At 46.3% G+C, this 23,188-nt stretch overlaps 1 protein-coding gene across 2 annotated transcripts in view; it reads left to right on the plus strand.

The window, feature by feature from the left end:
* The window catches only part of LOC135905177 (luciferin 4-monooxygenase-like), a 125,630-nt gene that overhangs the window by 32,692 nt on the left and 69,750 nt on the right, over positions 1–23,188 (plus strand). For both annotated transcript variants that reach the window (XM_065436198.2, XM_065436197.2), the window contains exons 5-6: positions 2,718–2,886; positions 12,143–12,421. In XM_065436198.2, the coding sequence (XP_065292270.1) occupies positions 2,718–2,886; positions 12,143–12,421 (448 nt within the window). The remainder of the gene's footprint in view (positions 1–2,717; positions 2,887–12,142; positions 12,422–23,188) is intronic.

Here is a 23,188-nt window from a genome sequence, read left to right on the forward strand (position 1 = left end):
GTGCACCACGTGTCAAATAATATATTGTACTGTTTAGGTATCTGGAAGCGCTGCATCGAACACTTTTAATACGAAAGCATTATACGGCCCATTACGCGAAAATCCGTCGGCGCGGCCGAATTAGTAAGACGGCGGAAAGAGTAAGAACACGTCCAAATATCCTCGGATTGACGTCAAAATTTTCAGGGAGTTCCCTAAACAAAATAAATTAATTACTTTGAAAAGAAAATTTCGTAAATTTCGGGCTGGGTGGAAATTGATCGCGAGCCTCCGGGGTGCGAGACGCTTCCCCTACGCCACGGTGGCTCCACGGTTCTGGCTGGCTAGAGGTGTGGTCTAGTGCGTGAGTCATTGGGCACGGGATGGCGCAGCCAGCGGAGGGGAGGTGGTGTCATGTCATGAGTCTATAACGTGGCTGCGTTCACAGCACTCCTAGGTCTAAAAAGGATACGATGCTTTCCCATTCCCACGCATGGGCAGTCTTATGCGTCCCTGCCGAATTTCTTGGTAATTAAATATGCCGAAATCGAGTGTTTGGGCTAAATTAAGTGAGTTCGCACGCCACCATAAGTCTGTATAAGATGTTAAGTAGGTGTTCACCCTCATAGAACGCGTTGGTATGGTTCAATCTTGCTTCATGAGAAGATATTTTATCACTTGCAAATGAATTTCTACGGGCGCCTTTATCGCAATAACGAGGAATTTTAATGCGAAGCAACAAATCGGATGATGCGTAAAACATCGCCGGTTGGAGATAATGTAATTCTACGCCTTGGGCCCGAATATTCAGAGAAGCGGACATAAGTTGCTCGTGAAATGCAAACGTATATTCAAGTAATTACAACAAATTCAGTACTTACCTTCCTAAATTAATTACTTTACGGCACATATTGCCATATATGATTTCTAGAAGGTGAGTTTGCAAGGAATATTCATTATTGAAACGATACAACGAAACGATATAAACTAAAAATATGCGGCCGTAGCAATTCACCCAACTTTGTATTCTTTTGCAAGGCGTATTGACTTGCGATGAATTTCCAGAATGAAACCATTTGGGAGACATACACAATGAAAGTCGCCGTAAAAATGCACGAGTGTAACAGGAACGCCCCTGTATTTCGTCCCCCACTTTAAGAAATAATATCTCGAAACTGGGTTCGTCCGGGAACTTCATTCCAAATGCCAAAGTACTGCAAGCGCACCAACTACAATTCGGAAATTCCGATAATTGCCGTAAGGTAAATAATTAGGAAGGCGACTATCAAGTTTTTGTTAATACGGTGTATATTTGAGTAGATATTTCCCATTAGTAATATCCGCCTCGTAGGAATAATTCAGCTCGAGGACGAGAAGTATGTTATGTGCCACAAACAAATTTAAAAACTACCGTAAAAATAAAAAAATGATCACCGCGTCTAAGGAGCTCTTAGCGAAGTCATGAAAGGTCAGTTTTATTTTTCCTGTTTCCCTAAAAGTTAATTTTCCGCTTACACATCCGGCAAAATAATGCTATAATTTTGAACTCGACCTAATTATGCCAGAGATGTCCAAAACTCTTGAGGATATATGCCGCCCCGCCGTTATTTACTTCATTTTCACATAAATCTAAAATTCTCTTTTGCCAGGGGAGTGAAGTGACAAGCTAAATTTGGTGTTTGAAGGGATGAGCTAGCTTATCAGTCTGAAAATGAACTCCTTGCAACCAACCTCTGTTACCTATGCAGTATAGGTTCAGTAGGTGAGCTGCGTGACCATTCCGTATTCAGGAGGCCTCGGCGAACTCTGCACCCGAATGCCACATCACCCGTAACAAAATTCTATGCTGCGCACCCTTCACTCGCTAGAGGCGCAGCCGTCGTGCAAGTGGCAGGCACCTGGCGCGGAGGCGCGTTGGTGCAGTCATTGGTGCAAAGATTGTGAACACGGAGCCACTGACTCCTATGCGCAGTTACTCCTCTTTTCGCACTGCGAACGTGCCTCGACCAAGGAAGGTGAGCGTCATGCGTTAGAACACCTAGGCATAGGCAGCGCTACTCTAATCGAACAAAAGGAGAGAAGCGAGGACGTTTAGCTCGCAAACGCGCCCATATAGAGCCGCTGCATAACGCTTCGCACCCCGATAATTCTCATGAAGAGAGTTTTGGCCGTAACTTTTGTGATAATAAATATATATTCGGCATCGGTACACGTGTGTGTAAGCTTGCTGCCGGAAATCAAATCTGTCGCGCGAGGTACGCATATTCTGATCGTTCAAGTGCGTGTACAAGTTTTTTTAATAGGGAGTTGTATAGATTGCGAAACACTCTTGTTTTCCCTACAGGCACTCACCCGCATGTTTCCTAATATGTGCTCTGCGCACCTATCTCCACTAGAAGAGAAACACTTGGGCGAGTTGGTGGTGATTCATGTTTCGGAAATTAACAGCGCAAGACAGACGAGGACGAAGCAAAAGAAGAACACGACACTGGCGCTGACTCACAACTGAAGACTTATTTTTTGACTGTTTTGCGCTGTTTATTTCCCGAAACATGAATCACCTATCTCCATTTCTTTTCTGCTGTAGTCTATGAATCTACGCACTGTCTTAATATATCGAATTGACGTACTTAGTCACTTAACATTTCACCGCTGCATATTTTTAAAGTCGGAGCGGAAATGTCTTGACCACTCGCATATCGAATTAACAGAAACTTCGCATACTCGCTGCATTTCAGGTGGACTTTCCCGCACGACGACTCGGACGTGGTACTTTTGCCAACACCCATCACACATGGCTCCGGCTTGTTGTTCATAACATTTAGCGTCCTGTTGGGCACGAAGACTGTAGTAATGCCTCCGAACGCCAGCTTCGAAAGGGTAATTAGTTCGGCCAGCAAGCACAAGGTGAGCGGTTCGGACGTTTCCGTTGTGCGTACAAAGTTTGCCTCTCAGAAAAATGAATACGAGCTATGCGGGTTCAAATGCCCATCAGCACTGCAGAAATTCCCAGAAGTTGTTTGTATTGAAAATTTTGAGGACACTTAAGGTTCTCGTTTAAGAGTGGAACGCGAAAGCATTGAAAAATGCCCGAGTGCTTCACGCTTCCCGGCAACTGCAGCTTATGTAAACTTAATGTTCACCGGGAAATGCTGGCGGCGAACGCTATGCACGAAGGCGAGCATTCGCGTTCTTTTTTTGATGATGTGCAAAGAAGTGAAGGGGCCGCGCCGCTCGTGCTAAGACAGACCACAAACGGCAGCTTGAAAACTATCGCGTTAAAAGGGGTTTGCGTTTGAGGGTCCGTGTAATGGAATTATGTATTATCGTGTATTCAAATTACACTACAACGCTATCAAGTCCGAAGGTTATGTGTAAGTCGTACTTGGCGATTTTTCTGCGTATTTTACGTCGAGAAATTCAATTAGTTTACTGGTTTCCTTGTGCCACATGGAGGGCCCACGTGGTTCGGTATGCGTGGTTCGAATCGCCGAAGCGACGTCCAACGCAGGACGCTCGACGCAGTCGCTGAGTTTTTTTCGACACGGGATCCTCAGCAATATAGGGTTAATAAGCGGCGAAGAGACTGATAGGTACATACATAGATGCAAAGTAGTTAAAGTAGGCTAAGACTGCTAATCGCAAGAGAATGTGCCATTGTATGCTCCGCTGCGCTTCTTTGGGCAGTTCAACAGAGCCATTTATTATTGCTTTAATAATGCATGCCCATAAGGTTTGGTAGAATGAAAGCACGAGCAAAATGTAACACGGATAAAGAAATTCTTAGGGCGTAAATTTTGTCAGTAGACTCTGTAAAGTTAGCAAGTGATTAGGTGTTGGACGTCAAATATGAACGGAATAAGAAATATGATAAGTGCTGATGATGATATGATAAATATGATATGTGCTGATATCCGGACACTACCATTTGTAAAAACAGTGTATGTTATATTGCTGCGATGGCATTTCTTAAAGACACTCCTGGGGAATTTTTGCCTTCGTAATCACTGTCAGCGTTGGTGTGGTAGTCCAAAATGTTCTTCGATACGTTAGATATATGCTATTTTATTGAAACACCAAAGTTATTATGACCAGGTTTAGGGACTTGACAGATTTGTTTGTGAGAATTTCGATAACAGCAGAGCTCAAACAGCCTCCACAAAGAGTTTCCTTCGCATTGTATAGCTCATAATATAAAGCAATATAAATAATAAAAAAATATTTCGACTCATGATCTACAACTGATAGAAATTCAGTGGTACTAGCGGCACTGCTTTTTACGTATCTAATATTACACTATTAAACCTTAAGCCTCAGCAGTCATGGAGGCATTGCGGAATCAGGGTGTAGACGAGCCGTATGTAAAAATACTGAAAGATATCTATAGCGGCTCCACAGCCACCGTAGTCCTCCATAAAGAAAGCAACAAAATCCCAATAAAGAAAGGCGTCAGGCAAGGAGATACGATCTCTCCAATGCTATTCACAGCCTGTTTACAGGAGGTATTCAGAGACCTGGATTGGGAAGAATTGGGGATAAAAGTTAATGGAGAATACCTAAGTAACTTCAGATTCGCTGATGATATTGCCTTGCTTAGTAACTCAGGGGACCAACTGCAATGCATGCTCACTGACCTGGAAAGGCAAAGCAGAAGAGTGGGTCTAAAAATTAATCTGCAGAAAACTAAAGTAATGCTTAACAGTCTCGGAAGAAAGCAGCAATTTACAATAGGCAGCGAGGCACTGGAAGTGGTAAGGGAATACATCTACTTAGGGCAGGTAGTGACGGCGGATCCGGATCATGAGATGGAAATAATCAGAAGAATAAGAATGGGCTGGGGTGCGTTTGGCAGGCATTCTCAGATCATGAACAGCAGGTTGCCATTATCCCCCAAGAGAAAAGTGTATAATAGCTGTGTCTTACCAGTGCTCACCTACGGGGCAGAAACCTGGAGGCTTACGAAAAGGGTTCTACTCAAATTGAGGACGACGCAACGAGCTATGGAAAGAAGAATGATAGGTGTAACGTTAAGGGATAAGAAAAGAGCAGATTGGGTGAGGGAACAAACGCGAGTTAATGACATCTTAGTTGAAATCAAGAAGAAGAAATGGGGATGGGCAGGACATGTAATGAGGAGGGAAGATAACCGATGGTCATTAGGGGTTACGGACTGGATTCCAAGGGAAGGGAAGCGCAGCAGGGGGCGGCAGAAAGTTAGGTGGGCGGATGAGATTAAGAAGTTTGCAGGGACGGCATGGCCACAATTAGTACATGACCGGGGTTGTTGGAGAAATATGGGAGAGGCCTTTGCCCTGCAGTGGGCGTAACCAGGCTGATGATGATGATGATGATGATTACACTGGACGCTCACTAATGCCGACGGCTTCGCGTCGGTCTTATCTCACGCAGCGTCGAGGATGGATGGATGGATGCTATCAGCGTCTACTTTGAAACGGGGCAGTGGGTTCCGCCACCAAGCTATCGGTTTTACTTTACCTGGTATCCATCCTGTGTTTTGAAAAGAAAGAACGTAGGTGGGCAGGCATCGAGGTGCGACCCCTGCAGCGCCACTGGCGGCCCTCATGAAGCTAGCCTTCTCCGACGGCTGGCTTACGGACGTCTCAGGAGGGCACGTTTCCCAGGGCACGCTTCCTTCTAGCCAGCAGAAGTTTGTCGCGTGCTCTTTCAAGCCATGCCGCACCCGCGTACAGTTACAACACCGTGCGAAGAGCTTAACCACAATCCTAAACGTCGCTACCACTGTCAATACTTCGTCCTTCCGGTTAAACTTTCAGTTTTGTTTACGCAATTCAATATACCAGGCATATACAGCACGGCGTGGTACCCTATATCTATAATAGACACAAAATTAATCTAAGAGATGCTGTTGGCGCTGAAAGTGCAACCCTGTTCTTATAAAATGCCGCAGCGCAATACCCGAACGCTTTCAATAGAAACCTCCGTAAGCGTACTACTTTTCGTACTCCAGCATATGCGCTCTGATACTTAATTTCAAATGTCCACACTGCAACTTGAGTAAAAACACATATTCACTTGAATTCGTGAGAATGCGCGTGTAATCTGAATGAGTGCTTTCGCGTAATTGTCTCCTCACTCTACGGAAAATAATTGCGTTCGTTCCGAGTAGTGCTAAAGTCGGAGGCTGACTCTATCGAATTCGGTGCAACAGTCGTACTACCCCTATACACTAATGAACCAGGAAAGGTGCGATCACAACTATGCTATAAGTGCACGTTTTTTTACCGTATTATTATACAGTACCAGTCCGCAATTTCTGTTTCTCTAGACTGCGACAGCTGACCATACGAGAACGGCGTGTTCTCTCCATGTTTATTGCAACCATCTGGTTAAAAAGCGTAGCGTTACTGAGACAAGGACAAGACCAAGCACAAAGCTACATCACAAGCGCTGACTATTAACTGGTTTTACTTGCACGAATAATAATATTTTCTGGGGTTTTACGTGCCAAAACCAAGATCTTATTAAGACTCACGACATAGTGAGGGACTCCGCATTAATTTTGACCACCTGGGGTTCATTACCGCGCACCTTGTGCACGTTACACGTGCGTTTTTGCATTTCGCAGTCATCTAAATGCGGCCGCCATCTGTTTTACCGAGTAACGCTGAGAATAGTTGTCTTAATGTTTTTGTTTATGTTTGAAATGTTTGAAACTTCCATGTAAAGGTTGTCGCGTTTCTAGTGGTAAACTTTTCATCTTATACGCTTGCTCAAGTAACATGTCAAAGTGGGAAGTTTTCTTTTGTGACGTTCCGTGTTCTTCAGTCGTTCGCTTTACTGCACAGTGACTCAGCTAACCAGCATATTAGGGCGAAAGCATTAAGTGGCTCTTTGCAATGGTTCGTACCCGAAAAAAGCGGCTTCTAGTCGAGTGGTTGAAAACTACCATCAACAGCAATGGCTCATACTCACCTAAGATGAAAACGAGGAAATACTATCCACTGCGAAGCGACATAGACGGCGATGTGGCAGGCCCGTCCGGGGCCTAGCGTATTGCGCGGTAGGCCTCGAAGGTAGGCCCCTTCCGAGGATGCTCGCCTAGCGAGGAAAGAGGTGCGACGTCCGAGCTGGCAAGAGCAAGGCGATAGATCGTGAGTGCTGCTGTATTTACCTGTAGAGAGGATGCACCGTAAAGTCTAAGAGAAACAGGTGGTGACAGTCGACTGAGTTGCCTGACCTCCGAGCCCCACAAAAGCACCGGTAACCCGGTGTCTCTGTGGGATCATCGGGATTCATCCACGTCTTGGAAAGAGATATGACGCATGCTTGCATGGGCAGGCTTACGCCTTCTCGTCTTACAGGAGGGCAACATGCTACCGACATTTTTTTCACGAAGATGATAGCTAACAATGAAAAATTCGATGAACGTGCTTTGTTTTCTTGTTGGTGGTGATTTAGCATTGTTTGTGCAAGAATGATATCTGGATATATTCTGAACATGTGTTACCATCTTTGTCCGTTAACTAGTGGTGTGAAATGGCAAACTCTGCGCATAATAAAGACATGTCTTAGTGCACAAAAATCAGTGAGTGCTTGTCATGCTGTTTAGCGTGTCTTTGTGTTCTTGTTTTGGTCACGCTGCGTTTTAATCCAAGTACGAACGAATTCGGTCAGGTTAGTATTACTGCAGAGCTTTTGGTATTCATGCTGCTACCGGCTTCGTTTTGGTGGTGTTCCAGCGTGACTGCGTGACCCAGTTAAACCAGAGCCTATCCCAAAGCATCGCTCTGAGTGCCACTGTTGAGAGCTTTCTGAGCTAATAAAGAGCTTGCATGATGTTGTTTCAGGTGTTATCATACCAATAAATGCAGACCGTGCCCTCTCACCACCAGCTGTGGCTGTGATAGTGTCGTTTTGTATAGCACGTACCCTTTCGGACCCTTGCATTCAACGACTCAGTTAAGGCAGTCGTGCTTCTTGCAGACATTATCACGGACACATTTTCATATATCATCCCTTCGTCATGTATTTCTCACGTTCATCGCACATCTCCGTGCCATATCTTATTACATATTATTACGTTGCAGTGAAGGTGAACAAAAATAGCGACAACTGTCAATCACGTAACTATTTATTGGCCGAACTTGCGCACAGCAATACAAGCAATACACGTAACAGTTAAGTACAACGACAGTGGCGAGCAAAGTCGGCGATCGTCAAAATTTTGATCAGCGGGTCAAGCGTGTCGGCTTTTATACAGGCAGGGCTCGTTGCAGGTTCCAGGGTGATCGCTGATGCCGGCACACTTTCAAGGGATTATAAAAATTGCGTCACGGATACAATCACGCTACGAAAGGTTCAGTGACAACAGACGACGGATAGAACTATCGATAACATTCGAGAAATTTCTGATACATGCAGGTGCGTTTTTTGCCAAATGGTAACGTTTCACATTTCTTAGCGTGTAAGAAGGGGTCACTAAAGAAAAACAAAGAAGTATGCGTGTCAATGTACACTTTACGCACTTTACTGCGACCATTTCGGGCCCCTTTATAGCCACGCCGCATCTACTTCATGTTATTCATTCTTCCATCGCCAACAGATCAAGAATGGCCTGGTGCTCTTTGGCCATACTTGGCCTTTGCGCTACAATACACAAAATTTTTAACCATCGTAATCATCATCATATGTGTAAAAAAATCTTGTTGCTCCAAATCAGCATGGTTTTCTTTCAAGCCGCTCAACAGCCACCAACCTTGTCAGCTTTATGGTGCAGGTTTCCACGCCCGTTATGCAAAGGGCGCAAGTTGATGCTGTGTATTGCGACCTCAGCAAAGCCTTTCACTCAGTCAATCATGCCCTACTTCTAGAGCAGCAAGCGCACTACGGTGTTGAAGCTGTTAGCGGAGCTCTACTGCCATGCTGTCAATTCCATAGGTCGTGCTTCGTGAGCGTGAGCGGTCGATCTTCTTTTGTCTATACGATATTTGCTGGTGTGCACCAAGATTCCCTGTTAGGCGGGCTTCACTTAATTTTAAAGCGAAAGCTTTACCACGCAACCCAGGGAGCCATTTGGCTCGTCGCGCTGTGTGCCGTATGCAGGCAGCCGTAGCCGACGAACGACCTTGAATACAGGCAGCCGTATGTCATAAGCCGTAGCCGACGAACGACCTTGAGCCGCCATTGCCTAACAACGAAGCAGTCGCGCTCCAACAGATGGCGCCACCGTCGACACCGCTGCCGTCGCCACTCGCTGCACCATTTCTGCTCCGCTGGGGTAGAGGGAGAGGAGGCGTCGCCTTGCGTGGGCTCACTACCATATATATATGCGCTTTGCCGGAGTGTGTTTAGTCGTTATGGAGAGCGCGAAAGAGATGCAACGACAACAGAACGATGCGAGGAAAGGACAACGCGCTCAAGAGACGCCAGAAGAACGCGCCGCACGATTCGAGAAGCGTCGTCACGAGAGAGAGAATAACTTTATTGATTTGGGGAAAGGGGGATAGGGGATTAGGAGCTTGATGGGTGGCGCCCGAAGTCCAGGGCTCCACTGGCTTCTGCCGCTAGCCGAACGTGACCAAGAAGAGCCTTCTGCACCTTCGGATCTGAGCTGGCGAGTTGTGCCTCCCATTGCTCCAGTGTGTTTGTTAAATTATACCTAAATAAGTAGGCATTTAAATTCGGCGGTCTACTTTGGCATCCCCATGAGATGTGGTACAAAGACGGTGGTGAATCGCCGCTACGCCACAGACAGGCACGCCCGTACATTGTTGGGAAAATTTTGCTCAATCGTAATAAATTTCGGTACACCCCCGTTTGTATCCTGTGGAGATCTATTGCGTCTTCCCCTTGCAAAGATCTGTGGGGGGCGCCGTATCTTCTTCTAGCCGTATCGTAAAGGTGCGGCTAGAAAAAGTCGTGCCACGTCCCGGAGTGACTCTTTAACTGCGGAAAAGACCGTTTTGAGTTCTCGACAGCGTCGGAATGTGACGCTGCGTAGAAGTTACCTAGTCCTTACCTAGCCTACTCGTTACCTGAACAGTGTGTCTTTTCGTGTCTATACAATATAGCGAAACCAAACGCTTAACCACAAACTAGCACCAAAAGCGTAGACATGCAGCTCTTTCATTCGCAATTCAACTAGAGTTAACCAGAGCTAAACCACAGGCAATTTTTTTGACATTGGCGTTTCCGCAGAAATGCCGAAATCTGTATTTCTTCCTTACACTTCTTTGCACTAAAACATTTAAGGACACACACATTACCGAAGACCGCCGTCTACCTGCAGGCCGACACGTATTCATTTTCTCAATTGTGGTAGGCTCCCTCCAAGCTCATCAAAAGCCATAATTTTGTCTAATTCACGTAAAACTCGTTATATCATCTTTCCTTATTCTGTTGATCATGTACTGTCGACGAGGGTTGTTGAAGTAAGCGAGCTCGCCGAGTTGTTTGATACTACGTTAAGTCCGTATATATATAGCATCACGAAGACTGCGAGTGCTCGGTTGCGTCTCCGGACTTTCACTAGATTATCGTACTCCACTCACCTTCCCGAAATCATTTGAATTCATCGGTCTCCCAAAATTTTAATTTGTCTCAGTAGTATAAAATCACGCAAGTAATTCAAATGGCGTTTTAAATGTGTATTTGCAAGAGAAGTCCGCGCTTATTTTCTGACCTCACACAACGACTTTTGAAAATTGAATAAGCATCCTGCCCTTCATTTACTTTACTGCAGACGTAGTCGCAACGACACCCTCTTTTTATAGAACATTATTCATGCAAATATTACATGGATGGTTCGGTGGGCTAGCTGCTAAAGCATCTTAAAGTGTTGACAGCACACACAGACGCAGGTAGAGTCAGCAACAACATGACACAGGGCTGTTAACCCTTTAAATTATTACATGATCCGATCTACTAGTTTTCTTTCAACTCTGCTTCCGTAGAAACTACCAAGGAAAATAGGCCTTTCTCAGCAGAGGTTCTCCTCTCCACAAAATGCCGAATCTTTACAAGTGTCATGCTCTCCTCGTGTCCTTTTACAGTGGAGCTGTTGGAACCTCGCTGGGCTTGACGTGCGCAGCTTCACCGAGCTGGGGAAGAAAAATTAGAGAGAGATCGCGCAGCATAGCGACACGGCGAGGGTGGTGGAGCCTAGCGGGGAAGAAGGAGCGGCGCGGCGGGGCGGCTTTGGGCGGGGACACAGGTTGTGTGACGTCATTGCTCTCCGATAAAAACCCGCGCGTTCGCTTCGGCGGTCCTCTTTTCTAGCAGCAGAGAAAAAAGCAATGGACGTCAGACTGGAGTTTTGCAAGACGCGTACGTAGCGCCACCTGCCGGTGCGAAGAGGCAGTAATTGAGTAGTGCGAAGCCCGACTCCCTTGCTAAGTTGCCTATGCAGCTAGCGACCGCGTAACAACGATTTGACTACATTTTGGTCCATATTGCGAGTGTTTTGCGCATTTAACACCCACACAGAGAGCTATGAATTTCTACGCTAGTCGGACGCGCCGCCGAACTGTCATAAAGCGCTTGCTGGCTCACTCTTCAGACTGATTTTACGTTAAGGACGCTCACTCCTCAGATTGATTTTACTTTAAGGACGCGTTATTTGTGTAGCCATTTCCACGTTTTAGACGAAGCCTCTTACAGTACCAGCCAACACAAGCCTCGCAGTCACATATACCGTCATTCCCATGACGTCACAGCGCCCTGAAGAAATTCCCATAGACGGTGGCGCCAAATTTCCCTCTAGTTGTTATACTGAGAAACTCTATGCTCTCAGCGTTCGCACACGCTGGCGCGCCATGCATTTTGGATGTCGCGTGAGGCTTCGCTGCGGCGGTGCTAGATGGCGCCTAGTGTTTTTAGGGAAGCGCGAAAGAGGTGCCCCGCTGCAGTACAGGCCTCATACATAACTGGTTTCTGCAGTGGCAATAAGCTTTGTGCGACATTGATTCATTGCTAATGCATTACTGTCGACAGTCATCGCGGGAAGTGTTGTGCCACAATTTTTTGTTTTCTCAATCAATTTCTTCTTCACAACTTTTAGCCATAGTTGCATTACATGTTTACTTCTTTTTGTTGTGTTTTTCTTGTGTACCAGCACCATGACATCGCGGTTGTTCGTGGACACAACAAATAAATGATTCAATAATTGCATATTATTGTCCAGGCGACGGCTGCCATATTCCTTCCATCGCACCTCCAATATCTGGTGGAAGAGATTCGGCGTACGGGCCAGCGCATCAGTGGGCTGAGATTCATCTGTACTGGCGGAAGTGCCTTGAGCAAGCCACAATACGACGCCGCCCTGGAGGCCTTCGGCAGTGAGCTTGAATGCTTGGCGAACATCTACGGCATGTCCGAAGCCATAAGCCTGCTGTGCTCGCCGTCACGGAAGGGGGCCATCGGCATCGATTTGGGATTTCCCGCGCCAATGACGCAGATAAAAGTGAGTGACCGGCATTGTGAGCGTGCTCCGTATAATTCTAATGGGGTTGGCCTTCTTTGTATTTTAAAGGCACTTTCCTGTATGTAACAACTTTCAATGTGCTCTTCAGATGCAGCGAGCGGACTCCACGGATTCATGTCCGATTGAATAAAGAGACAAAGTAGGCTCTCCTACCTGATTCGCGTTCTCGTTCATTCGAAGTTCGACAGGCTGATCTTGTATCATATAGTTCCGACGGAAAAATATTGGATGCGGTTGAGAGGCCGCGTATAGTGAAGCTTTAAGGCATCTGGAGGTGTGCAAGTTGTGGTACTGGTGTCGCATGCGTATAATAATACAGATTGTAAATAAATGTTTCTTTACCAATATGACCTCTCGCTACTTTGCCTGAAAGCAAATCGCATTATTTTCAAGCGTCTTCGTGAGTAGCGTTCAGCTGGAATTCTTCAGGTGAACTGAACATTCACTAAGACATCGCTGCGATTTGCACGTCGCGCGTCTGTTAAGGTAGCGCGGAGCTATACGGTAACAAATTTAAACAAATGTCCTGCAACGCTTGGCAATCAACTATAGCGTTACTTAAACGTTGCCGATAACATATTGTCACGTGGTGGTGACGGTGAAGAAAACAGTAGCAAAACTGTGGCGAAATTAACCCTTTAAGGCCCATCCACACGACGGACCAAGTCCGCGGGCCGCTCGGTCACGTGATGCGACGTCACGGCCCGCCGCGGTCCGGTCCGGCGCAGAGCACATCCACACGGCGGACCGCCATTGCAGACGGCAGAGCGGACCAACCAGCTACACTCTCGGCCAGAGTGTTATCATTGTTATCATTCCGGCTCGAGCCTCACAAAGCCGGGAACTGCTCAACGAGGTATACAAAATGAAAAAACCTCCTCTTCACTCCAAGAGGACACGGTGTTTAAAAAATATGTCTGCTGCACGCACGTGTAGGCGGAACGGCGGACATGAAACTACTGGCTTGACTGGCTTTTGCTGAGCCGAAAACTAGATTGGATTTGGCTGACGACACTCTGTTGCCGGACAACATTCGTTGGCTAAGCCAAAATCGCTGCGGTTTGCATGCGGTCCGCCGCCAAAACGAAAGCGGGAAAAGCCTCGGCGATTTGTTGGACCGCGAGGGCCGCGGTCTTGCGCGGGTTAACGGCGGTACGCAGGAACTGGTGACGTCCTATCACGTGATGCGCGGACCGCGGTCCAAAAGAGCAATTTGGTCCGTCGTGTGGATCGGCCTTTACTGGGCAAACCGGTGCCGAGAAAAGCAGGCTGCACTCAAAGCGCAATGATTGCGCCGAACACCGCCGGTCATGATCGAAAATCTCGTCTGCCGGTTGAGGCCGTCGGCTTTTATGCATGAGTCATCGAAGGGTACGGCGTAGTCGCTGATGCCCGCGTATCTTCCGGAAAGTACTACACAATTACCATCGTGGATACAATCAGACTACACAAGCTGCAGTGACAACAGACAAGAGATGGAACCCTCGATAACATTCCAGTAAGTTCCAAGCATGCGCGCGTGTTGTGCTCGGAGCGATAACTTTTAGTTAATAGGAGAAATGCAGTCCTCGGGACAAAGATAATGAGTACACGTGTCAACGTACCCCTCTTAAAAAGCATCGCCCCGATGCTACAAACAAGTATGAAAGTGAAAACAAAACCACGCATAATAAACAAAGTGCAACAACAAAGCTACAATGAAACCAAGTTCTTAAGTTCGAAAGGGTGCGTAGAAAGGCTTAAACGCACCACGCGGACGACTTCAGATCGTGCGCGGCGGTGCTCTGATTGTGAAATTCTGTCTGGCACGATCTCATAGTCAAGCGTCGGGTGATCTTGTAAGGTCCGAAGTAGCGCCATATCATTTTCTCGCTGAGTCCTCCTCGGCAAATTGGAATGCAGATGCAAACACGGTCACCAGGCCGTTATTCCACAGAGCGTCGTCGAAGATTGTAGTGCCGGCTTGCGGTCCTTTCCTAGTTCCTGATCAAAAAGCCGGCGAGCAGATGGGCTTCTTCGGCGCGCTGGATACAGGTGGCGATATCAAGATTATCTTCGTTGGTGACGTGAGGCAGCATAACGTCGAGAATCATCGTCGGGTTTCTGCCGCAAACAAAGTCAAAGGGACACTTAAGGCAAATGCTCAGTCGACGGGGACTTTTTAAATACATTTCCAAAAAACCTTGCAACGCTTGTTTCGTGCCAAAAAAAGACCTAGGGCGCTATTCTGGACATTCCGCCATTTTCTTCGGTGCGTGACGTAGGCGCGACGCAAACAAAATGGCGCCGGTGGCCCAGTTTTGCTTACGTAACGTGACGCCAACTTGACGTTTAGCCTAAGAAACTGAAATGAAGGCACTGAATGTAGCGTTATCGGTAAAGCAAAACAGTTTTCCTCCGCAGTAAAAATAAAGCAGCTATCTCAAAGCGTATGATTGTTCCGTCGAAAACGCTTCGCGCTTCCGTCGTCTGCTGCGTACAAGCCGTCGTCTGCTTCAATAGCTAGGATGCGTGTCCCCGGAAAATGCAATGAGTCATCACATGTTGGCGCCAATGCCCTTGTTTTCTTGCTTGAGACAACATACGCGACCTACCAGTGGTGATGCGCGCACGTTCTAGGCCACGTTATCGCTATTTCGTGAAACGCAAGTGACTCAGCCCGACTCGGCTGGCTCAGAAACGGCCGAATATCACCGATAGCGTTGCGGGCGCCAGAGATAACCACTAGCGCGACGCAAGCGCCGGCGCTGCCATCTCTTGTTCATTTCGTTAGTTACTCGCACCGCGGGAGGAAACTTCAAGGCGCCACCTTGCGTACATTTCTTTTTATAAATTAGAAAGAGGCCGTTGTCATAACGTCTGATTGTGCGAAAAGGTATTAATCTCGATTACAATAGAAATGCAGCAGTGAAAAGTGGACAACATTGCTGAAAGTTTGCTATATTCAACCAATATTATTTCGTATAAACGCGTTCTTTTAAAAAACGATGGCCCCAAACACAAATGCCAACACCACCCGAGAGCGATGCAAATACTATGAGCACGCGTTATGAACAAAAGATTTTCGTGGCGCCAAACGACGGGGAAAATGTGGCGATACGCATTCCTCTCGGCTGCCATTGCATATGGCTGCTCATTAGCATAATTCGCGCGGCTCGTCGCAGCAAAAATTATGGCGGAAAATCTCAGCAATGGCGGCCCAGTGCAACGTCACGCATCGTCAAACTGACGATTACGAAACAGCCCTTCCTGTGACGCTCCTCACAAGATATTCCTTCAGCCAATCAGCAAGCTGGCATGGCGCATATCTTGAATCGCCACCACATATTCGCGCAATTGCAGATGCATTGCACTGGCTTCTGCACGCTACCGCTCACATTCTTTTTGAAGCGCTAACATCACAATATATCTGCCAAGGACCAAAAAAATGTATTAGTCCTTAAAATTTGCAGCTCCACGTCACGTTTCGTCATCTTGATGAAAACGCAAAATGACATTTCGCAAAACTTCCGTTTCCCGGCAAAAATTTCAAGGCACGTGAGCTCGCCACAGCCAATAAGAGATTAAACATGGCGGATAATGGCGGCTGTGCAGCCGCCATGCGTGTCCAGAATAGAGCCCCTAGTTTACGAGAATATTGTATCTGAAGGGTCTGAATACCTTTTTCAGAATTCAAATCTCCCGCCACCCAACTGGGGCAGTGGTGACGTTGCATACGCCACCACCGTCCTTTGCTGCCGTCGGTGAGTAAAACGGCGCCTGATAGACGGCAACACCGAGCCAAGAGAGAGCGGCGTATTTGCCGCTGCAGGTGTTTTTTGGTCAAGTGGCGTAGACCATTCGGGCATCCCGCGACATTTCATGGAAGTTGACTTCTCTGCTACTTGCAATTTGTGCGAGTTACGCGAGCCAGCAAAACCAGCGCAGCACTACGCGATGAGGAAAGTACTGAAACGCAAAAGCGTGGGCGGCGCAGAGTCGAGTAAAGGCAGTTTCACATGCTGCGACTGGAACGACGGAAATCGGTGGAGTCGCACGCGTCGCAGTGCGTTTTTTACAGGGCTTCTTTCACATTATTGGGATTTCAACAATGCGACTGGTGCGACGCCCAGGGTTGCGTACAGCCAGGTTTCGTGGCACAGGCTGCATAATTCTTTTATTGTAATGAATAAAACGTTTACATTATGACATTATTGACATTTCTTCATTAGACGCAAATAATATGTACGTTTACTAATTTAAAAAAGGTTAGTTAAGATTTGTCTTGGAGTGCGCGACGGCGGTTTCTGTAGTTCAGTGCGACATGGCGCCCAACAAGCAATGGTGCAGCACGCAAGCGAAGCAGCGCGTCGTGGAGCTCTCGACTAGGGGCCCAACCCTGCTAAGAAGGTCAAGCGTCTGCAGCGATGAAGACGAAGACCGAACGCTAAACCCTAAGTGGACCAAATAGTTTTTTGTCTCTCTGTCTCTCTCTCCGTCCATCATGCAAGACTAATGCAATGGCTCACACCCCCCTAAACAATGGCTCATACACCTACTGAAAATCCACCCACTACACCTTAACACCTTAACTGAAAAGCAGCACAGACTGATATGCACTTACCAAGTGCTACAAGCTGGTGTCAAAAAGTCTCATGGATCAGCGGTATCTAACCACGTACAGCCTCTGGGTAGGTCGTAGAAACCCATTGGTCTATGATGCGCAGCCGCTCTGCCCATCGCATCTGTCGTACAGCCTGTGCGGCGACCGTAATTGAAATCATGGCAAATCCTGTACAACAACAGTACCGTCACCTAGCGGCCACTCAGACAAACCTCAATCGGCAGCCGCAACAGGGCTTTGTCTTTCAGTTGCCCCGTAATCGAATTATGTTCTCTCGAACATTCATATTGCAATTCGAAGCTATCATATCTGCAGCTTGTGTTTACGTAGCACTTGACGCATTTTCTCGCGTGGCAGCATAAAGATTACTCTATGACGAATACACAACGATGCCGATGGCACGACCACAGTATGATGACAATCGGATAAAGATGAGTGTATGACGACAATGGCGTGGCGGTGAATATATCACGAAGCCTATATGACGAGTATGGCGAACGAGATGAGGTGACGACGATGGCATGACGAGAGGCGAACCTAAAATGACGATGTTGCGACGACTACGACAGCATCACCCCGAGGGGCACGTACGTAGTGGCGTAAGCTATTGGAGAACTTGGCCCGCTGGGTCGGTGCAGAAGGCGTGACGATCACGGCAAGAGGAGAGGCAGGAGAAAGCTGCAGTGATGACGACAGAATGACTATGGCGGCATCATGACCGTGAGCAGTGTTCCAAGCTGGTAGACAGCTTGGGGCACTCTATCGGCGTAAGAGGATAGATAGATAGATAGATAGATAGATAGATAGATAGATAGATAGATAGATAGATAGATAGATAGATAGATAGATAGATAGATAGATAGATAGATAGATAGATAGATAGATAGATAGATAGATAGATAGATAGATAGATAGATAGATAGATAGATAGATAGATAGATACCTGTAGCTTCGAAACGCCTCTTGAATTCCAAAGATGTTAATCGTATTAAACTATCAATCTTGGAAATGTACGGCTTAAATTAAGTAGATGTTCTCTACACGAGCAAACCAACAAGGGGCCTTCGGATAGTGTAAGCAGATTCCTCTACGATTGCACAAGATTGAATAAGACAGTCTAATGCGTGACTTGCTTCGTTGTTCAAGCAAAATGATCCTAGGAAGATTTTTTTTCACTGCTGTTACCGTTACAAAGCGGCTGTATCTACTCAGGACCGGCCCTGCCGCGACGAGTTGCATCTTTACACGCAAGCGTACATACCACGCCTATGAAATCGGCGAGATTATGTCGGATGCCTCCGAACTGGGAGAGCGAAGTGAGCGTCGGAGAAGAAGGGCGCCTGGAGGTGGACAGGAGGAGCGCGCGGTGACGGGGGAGTAGGAAGGAGGCGGACGCCATGGAGGAGGAGGATAGGCGGAGGCGCGCTGGGTTCACCATCTGTGGCAGTTGCTACAGACTGTGTTAGTTATGGATGCACCAGGTTCGTCTGGCGAACGAAAGGCCAAGCGCTGAGTGAGAAGGACGGAGTAGCAGCGCAAATGCCAGCCAGCCGATTGCGAGTCAACCGACCCCGAGGTCGTCGGCAAGCGCTGGGTATGAGCGGAATAAGACCAGGAAAACGCGCTGCCTAGGCATTCCTATGAGACTTCTGTAGAACGTTCTAGATGGCATGTGACAATGTGGGTGTGTCATGCAAGATTACGTAGCTTACAGGCTCAGAAACCGCATCCATACGTTTACGCGTAACCCTGGTTCACGAAGTGAAGCGTCGCTACAGTTTGTTTCTAATGTATTATTATGCACACCACAAGACGGATCCCACACAGGGCAAGTTTACTCCAAAATTAATAAAACTTGTTTGACACACTGCTTCTTTTACGTTAATGCTTACGTGTTTTGCACTTTGATGCAAGAAACCAAGGAGGAGTGAGCGAAAAAGTGATCATGGCCGGTGAACCAAGGGCCCTACACTTCTAACTATCGCACAAGCATATTATGACCAAGAGCCATCCTCTGACAGCATGACACCTAAATATTTGACCGATGAACTATTTTTATTTCTTGGCCACCTAATGAATACTAATGTCTTACTTTGTCATATTTTTCTAGCAACGCTAACGTGTACACGTTTATTTAAGTTCAGGGACACGCTATTAGTGACACACCAGTCTTCTACGCATTTCACGCTGTCCGTATTTGGAAAATAATATCAAATGAGATGTATTTGCACACAGTACACAATCATCCGCAAACAATCGCATCCCGGTTTCAATGAGATCACACATATTATTAATAAAAAGAAAACAAGAAGTAGAAGTGGCACAAACACGCAGCTTATGCAGCTTCTCTTTCTCGTTTTCTCCCTAAATGATATCTCAATCGCAAAATGTATCGAACCATATTGCTCAACTTAATAAAGTAGGCATCATATCTAATCAACTTTCTTGTGCTCTATTTGGAATTGCATATTCCTTGAATAAAATTTCCGTCTCGCACAAATTCTGAATAATTATAAACGCAACTTTCGCGCAACATTACCTATCGTGCATTATGTAAGCTGAATGCATTCATTGCTGAGTGCGTTCATTTTTACTTCTTTTTAATATCAGGCAATACTGTATAGCTGTAAAGCTTCCTTCCTGGTGCGCACTGACATTTTTTTTTCTTTTACAATCAACTGAAATTCAATGAAAAGAAGGTTACTTTTGACTCAATGCAATATTTGTTTATCCTGCTCAAGCCAATTCCTTTTGTAATTCTTTCCAACACAGATGACGTAAATAAATAAATAAACTCTAAAAAGCATTTCTTCGATGCTGGGTGGTCTCCTCCGACCCTGATTACATGCGAACTTTTTTCAGCTACGTAGTTACACAGTTAATAGCTAAACTCAAAGCTTTCCATTCCGAAAAACCTAATCATTTCATTTTGAGTCCCAGATTTTGTCTCTGCACAAAATTTTCTCGTCTTCAGTACTAAATGATAATCTAATGAACGATCTTTCCAAGTTATACTGCAATTGCGGATTATTCCTTAATATAATTTGCCTATCTGTTTTCAGACTGGTGCTTTGATTTCATTTATTAATTTATTTTCAATACTGCCGCTCAGGGGAGAGCATAGCAAGTGGCTTTACAGACAGACAATCGTGTTTCAAAGAAAAAAAATCATCAGCATTTTAAAACATGCCCACTGTACACAGGCACGTATACCTTCAGGAGAAACGGAGCATATCCGCCAGGGTAGGATTAAAATAATAAATGAACTTTTTCACGCAGAGCACATATATAGCAGGACAAAGTTTAACACTGTGCAATCAAGCGCTTTGTGCATACAAAAAAATATTCGAGAAAAATAACGAAAATAAGCTTCTTGACAGCACATTTAAAGCAAAGTTCACACGCACAAAATCTGTGCGTGTGAACTCTGTGCAACTCTGTGCATGCACTCGAAAGGAAGCAAAACCACAAAGGAAGGATTACAACCAGTTTGCCAATCGAACCAAGCAGCCTGCCAAGCAAAGAGAATCAACGCCGTAGGAATTATTCGCAGTGCGCAAACACCAGAAAATAATTTTTTAACAGGGATAGGCGGGCAAGTTGGTGGTCGATATTGGAACGCATCATGTAACCGCGCAAACAACAAGGGACAAAGAAGGAAACACACAGGACAGGCACGGACAGCTGAAGTTCCGCGCCTGTCCTGTGTGTTTCCTTCTTTGTCCTTTGTGGTTTGCGTGGTTACATGATGCATTCCAAAACCAGAAAATAATCCTGAAAGAAAAGCGAAGCGCAACCAAGCACAGGATTGCAATCTGTTACAAAAAAGGGGGCACAGAGGCATTTAAGTATCCTTGCGTGCGCGATACTTTTCACTTGGGGCGCTATAATGTAAAGCTATTCCAAACTTTTCTATTCCAATTCTGCAATCAGCCCACCGCGATTGGTCAAAATCTTTTTTGGACCACCCCCACTTCACCTGTCTGTCACGCGACGTCACGAAAACTACGATAGCTCCCCATCTGATATGACGTGTGCACACTGATTATGCATAATTTGACCGAGCAAAACAAAAATAGTTATTTCTGATTCGAAGCATCTTTGCCATGAGCCCTCGGCTATTGGTCAAAAGTTTTCAGGCTGCACTCACTTCACCTGCCTGTCACGCGACGTCACAAAACCGCAAAACGTTACCGCGCCAAAGTGACGCGTACGCGTTAAAGATGCATTAATATGCCGAACAAAACTGAATTTTCTTCTGAATAGCCGCAGGCGGCCCCGTTCCGAATGGAATAAAAGATGGCTGCCGCTGATCGCTCAGGCACTGGCTACTGGCACCTGCCGGAGAGCATGGGTTTATTTGCGTGTAATAAGACTTTCTGCGTGGCCGTGTAATGCTTTCGAGAACTGTCGGCACGTTTACGACCTCGTTCTGCCAACTCTTCTTTGTTGAGGATCCATTTTAGCGTCATTCTTAAGCTTCTGTTGCATGCCGCCGCGATTCTCGACCAGCCACCCCGCAAGCTAAGTAAAGGAAAGCGGACCAAGCGCAGACGCCGGCACCACCATCTTCATCCGGTTACCGATATTCAGTGCCGTGGCTCGGCCCCATCAAATCCCACTCCACTTGACCATGCTCCTCGCCTCTTGTGAGCCAATTAGATACGACAAGCCGTGCAGTGCAGGAAATGTTATTTGTTTTTCCAGCAAACAAAAGTTACCTCCTATGAACGAGGAGAGCATTTGACTGGTTTGTTCAGACAACCCTGCGGGTGACCGCCCGATGCTTGCGTCGGCGATTACGCAAATTTGATGTCAGGAGATTGGAATAAAAACATATTGGAATAGTCTTACGTTATACGGCCCTTGGTCAAGTGCTCGAATTGAGCACAGTCAATTTTGAAGTTTCGTTAGCCGAAGTCAAATTTGGGAGTGCGCCAGGTCGTTTTTGATAGTGGATCAACTCAATTTTCCAATTGGGCAGTCAATTTTCGCTGTGGGCCAAGGCAATTTTGGGAGTGAGCCATGGTGGTTTTAAACATCATCATCATGATCAGCGTGGTTAAGCCCACTGCAGGGCAAACGCCTCTGCCATACTTCTCCAACTACCCCGGTCGTGTACTAATTGTGGCCATGTTGTCCCTGCAAACTTCTTAATTTCATCCGCCCACCTTACTTTTTGCCGCCCCCTGCTACGCTTCCCTTCCCTTGTAGTCCAGTCCGTAACCCTTAATAACCACCGGTTATCTTCTCTCCCCGTTACATGTCCTGCCCATTTCTTTTCTTGATTTCACCTAAGATGTCATTACCTCGCGTTTATTATATCGCCCAATCTGCTCTTTTCTTATCCCTTAACGTTATACCCACCATTCTTCTTTTCATAGCTCGTCCTCAATTTTAGTAGAACCCTTTTCGTAAGCCTCTAGGTTTCTGCGCCGTACTTTACTACTGGTAAGACACAGCTGTTATACACTATTCTCTTGAGGGATAATGACAACCTGCTGTTCATGATCTGAGAATGCTTGCCAAACGCACCCTAGCCCATTCTTATTCTCCTGATTATTTCATTCTCATGATCCGGATCCACGGTCACTACCTGTCCTAAGTAGATGTATACCCTTACAACTTCCAGTGGCTCGCCCCCTGTCGTAAACAGCCTGTTCTCTTCCGAGACTGGTAAACATTACTTTAGTTTTCTGCAGAATAATGTTTAGACCTACTCTTCTGCTTTGGCTCTCCAGGTCAGTGAGCATGCATTGCGATTGGTCCCCTGAATTACTAAGCAAGGCGCTATCATCAGCGAATCGCAAGTTATTAAGGTATTTTCTATTAACTATTATCCCCAATTCTTCCCAATCCAGGTCTCTGAATACCTCCTGTAAACACGCGGTTTCAGACATCATCATCATCATCATCACCAGCCTGGTTACGCCCACTGCAGGGCAAAGGCCTCTCCCATACTTCTCCAACAACCCCTGTCATGTACTGACGTTTGAGGAGTAGCAGGAGCGTCAGTACATGAATGTAGCGTGTGTCACACTCTCGAGACAATAGCTCACGTACTTTGTGTGTGCCCTCAATATGCGGCCGAACGCAGAAAACTCAAATCAATAGTTGACAGCTTGGACTCCCGTCCCTTTTCA

This window comes from Dermacentor albipictus, chromosome 3 (assembly GCF_038994185.2).
Source record: "Dermacentor albipictus isolate Rhodes 1998 colony chromosome 3, USDA_Dalb.pri_finalv2, whole genome shotgun sequence".
Taxonomy (NCBI): Eukaryota; Metazoa; Arthropoda; class Arachnida; order Ixodida; family Ixodidae; genus Dermacentor; species Dermacentor albipictus.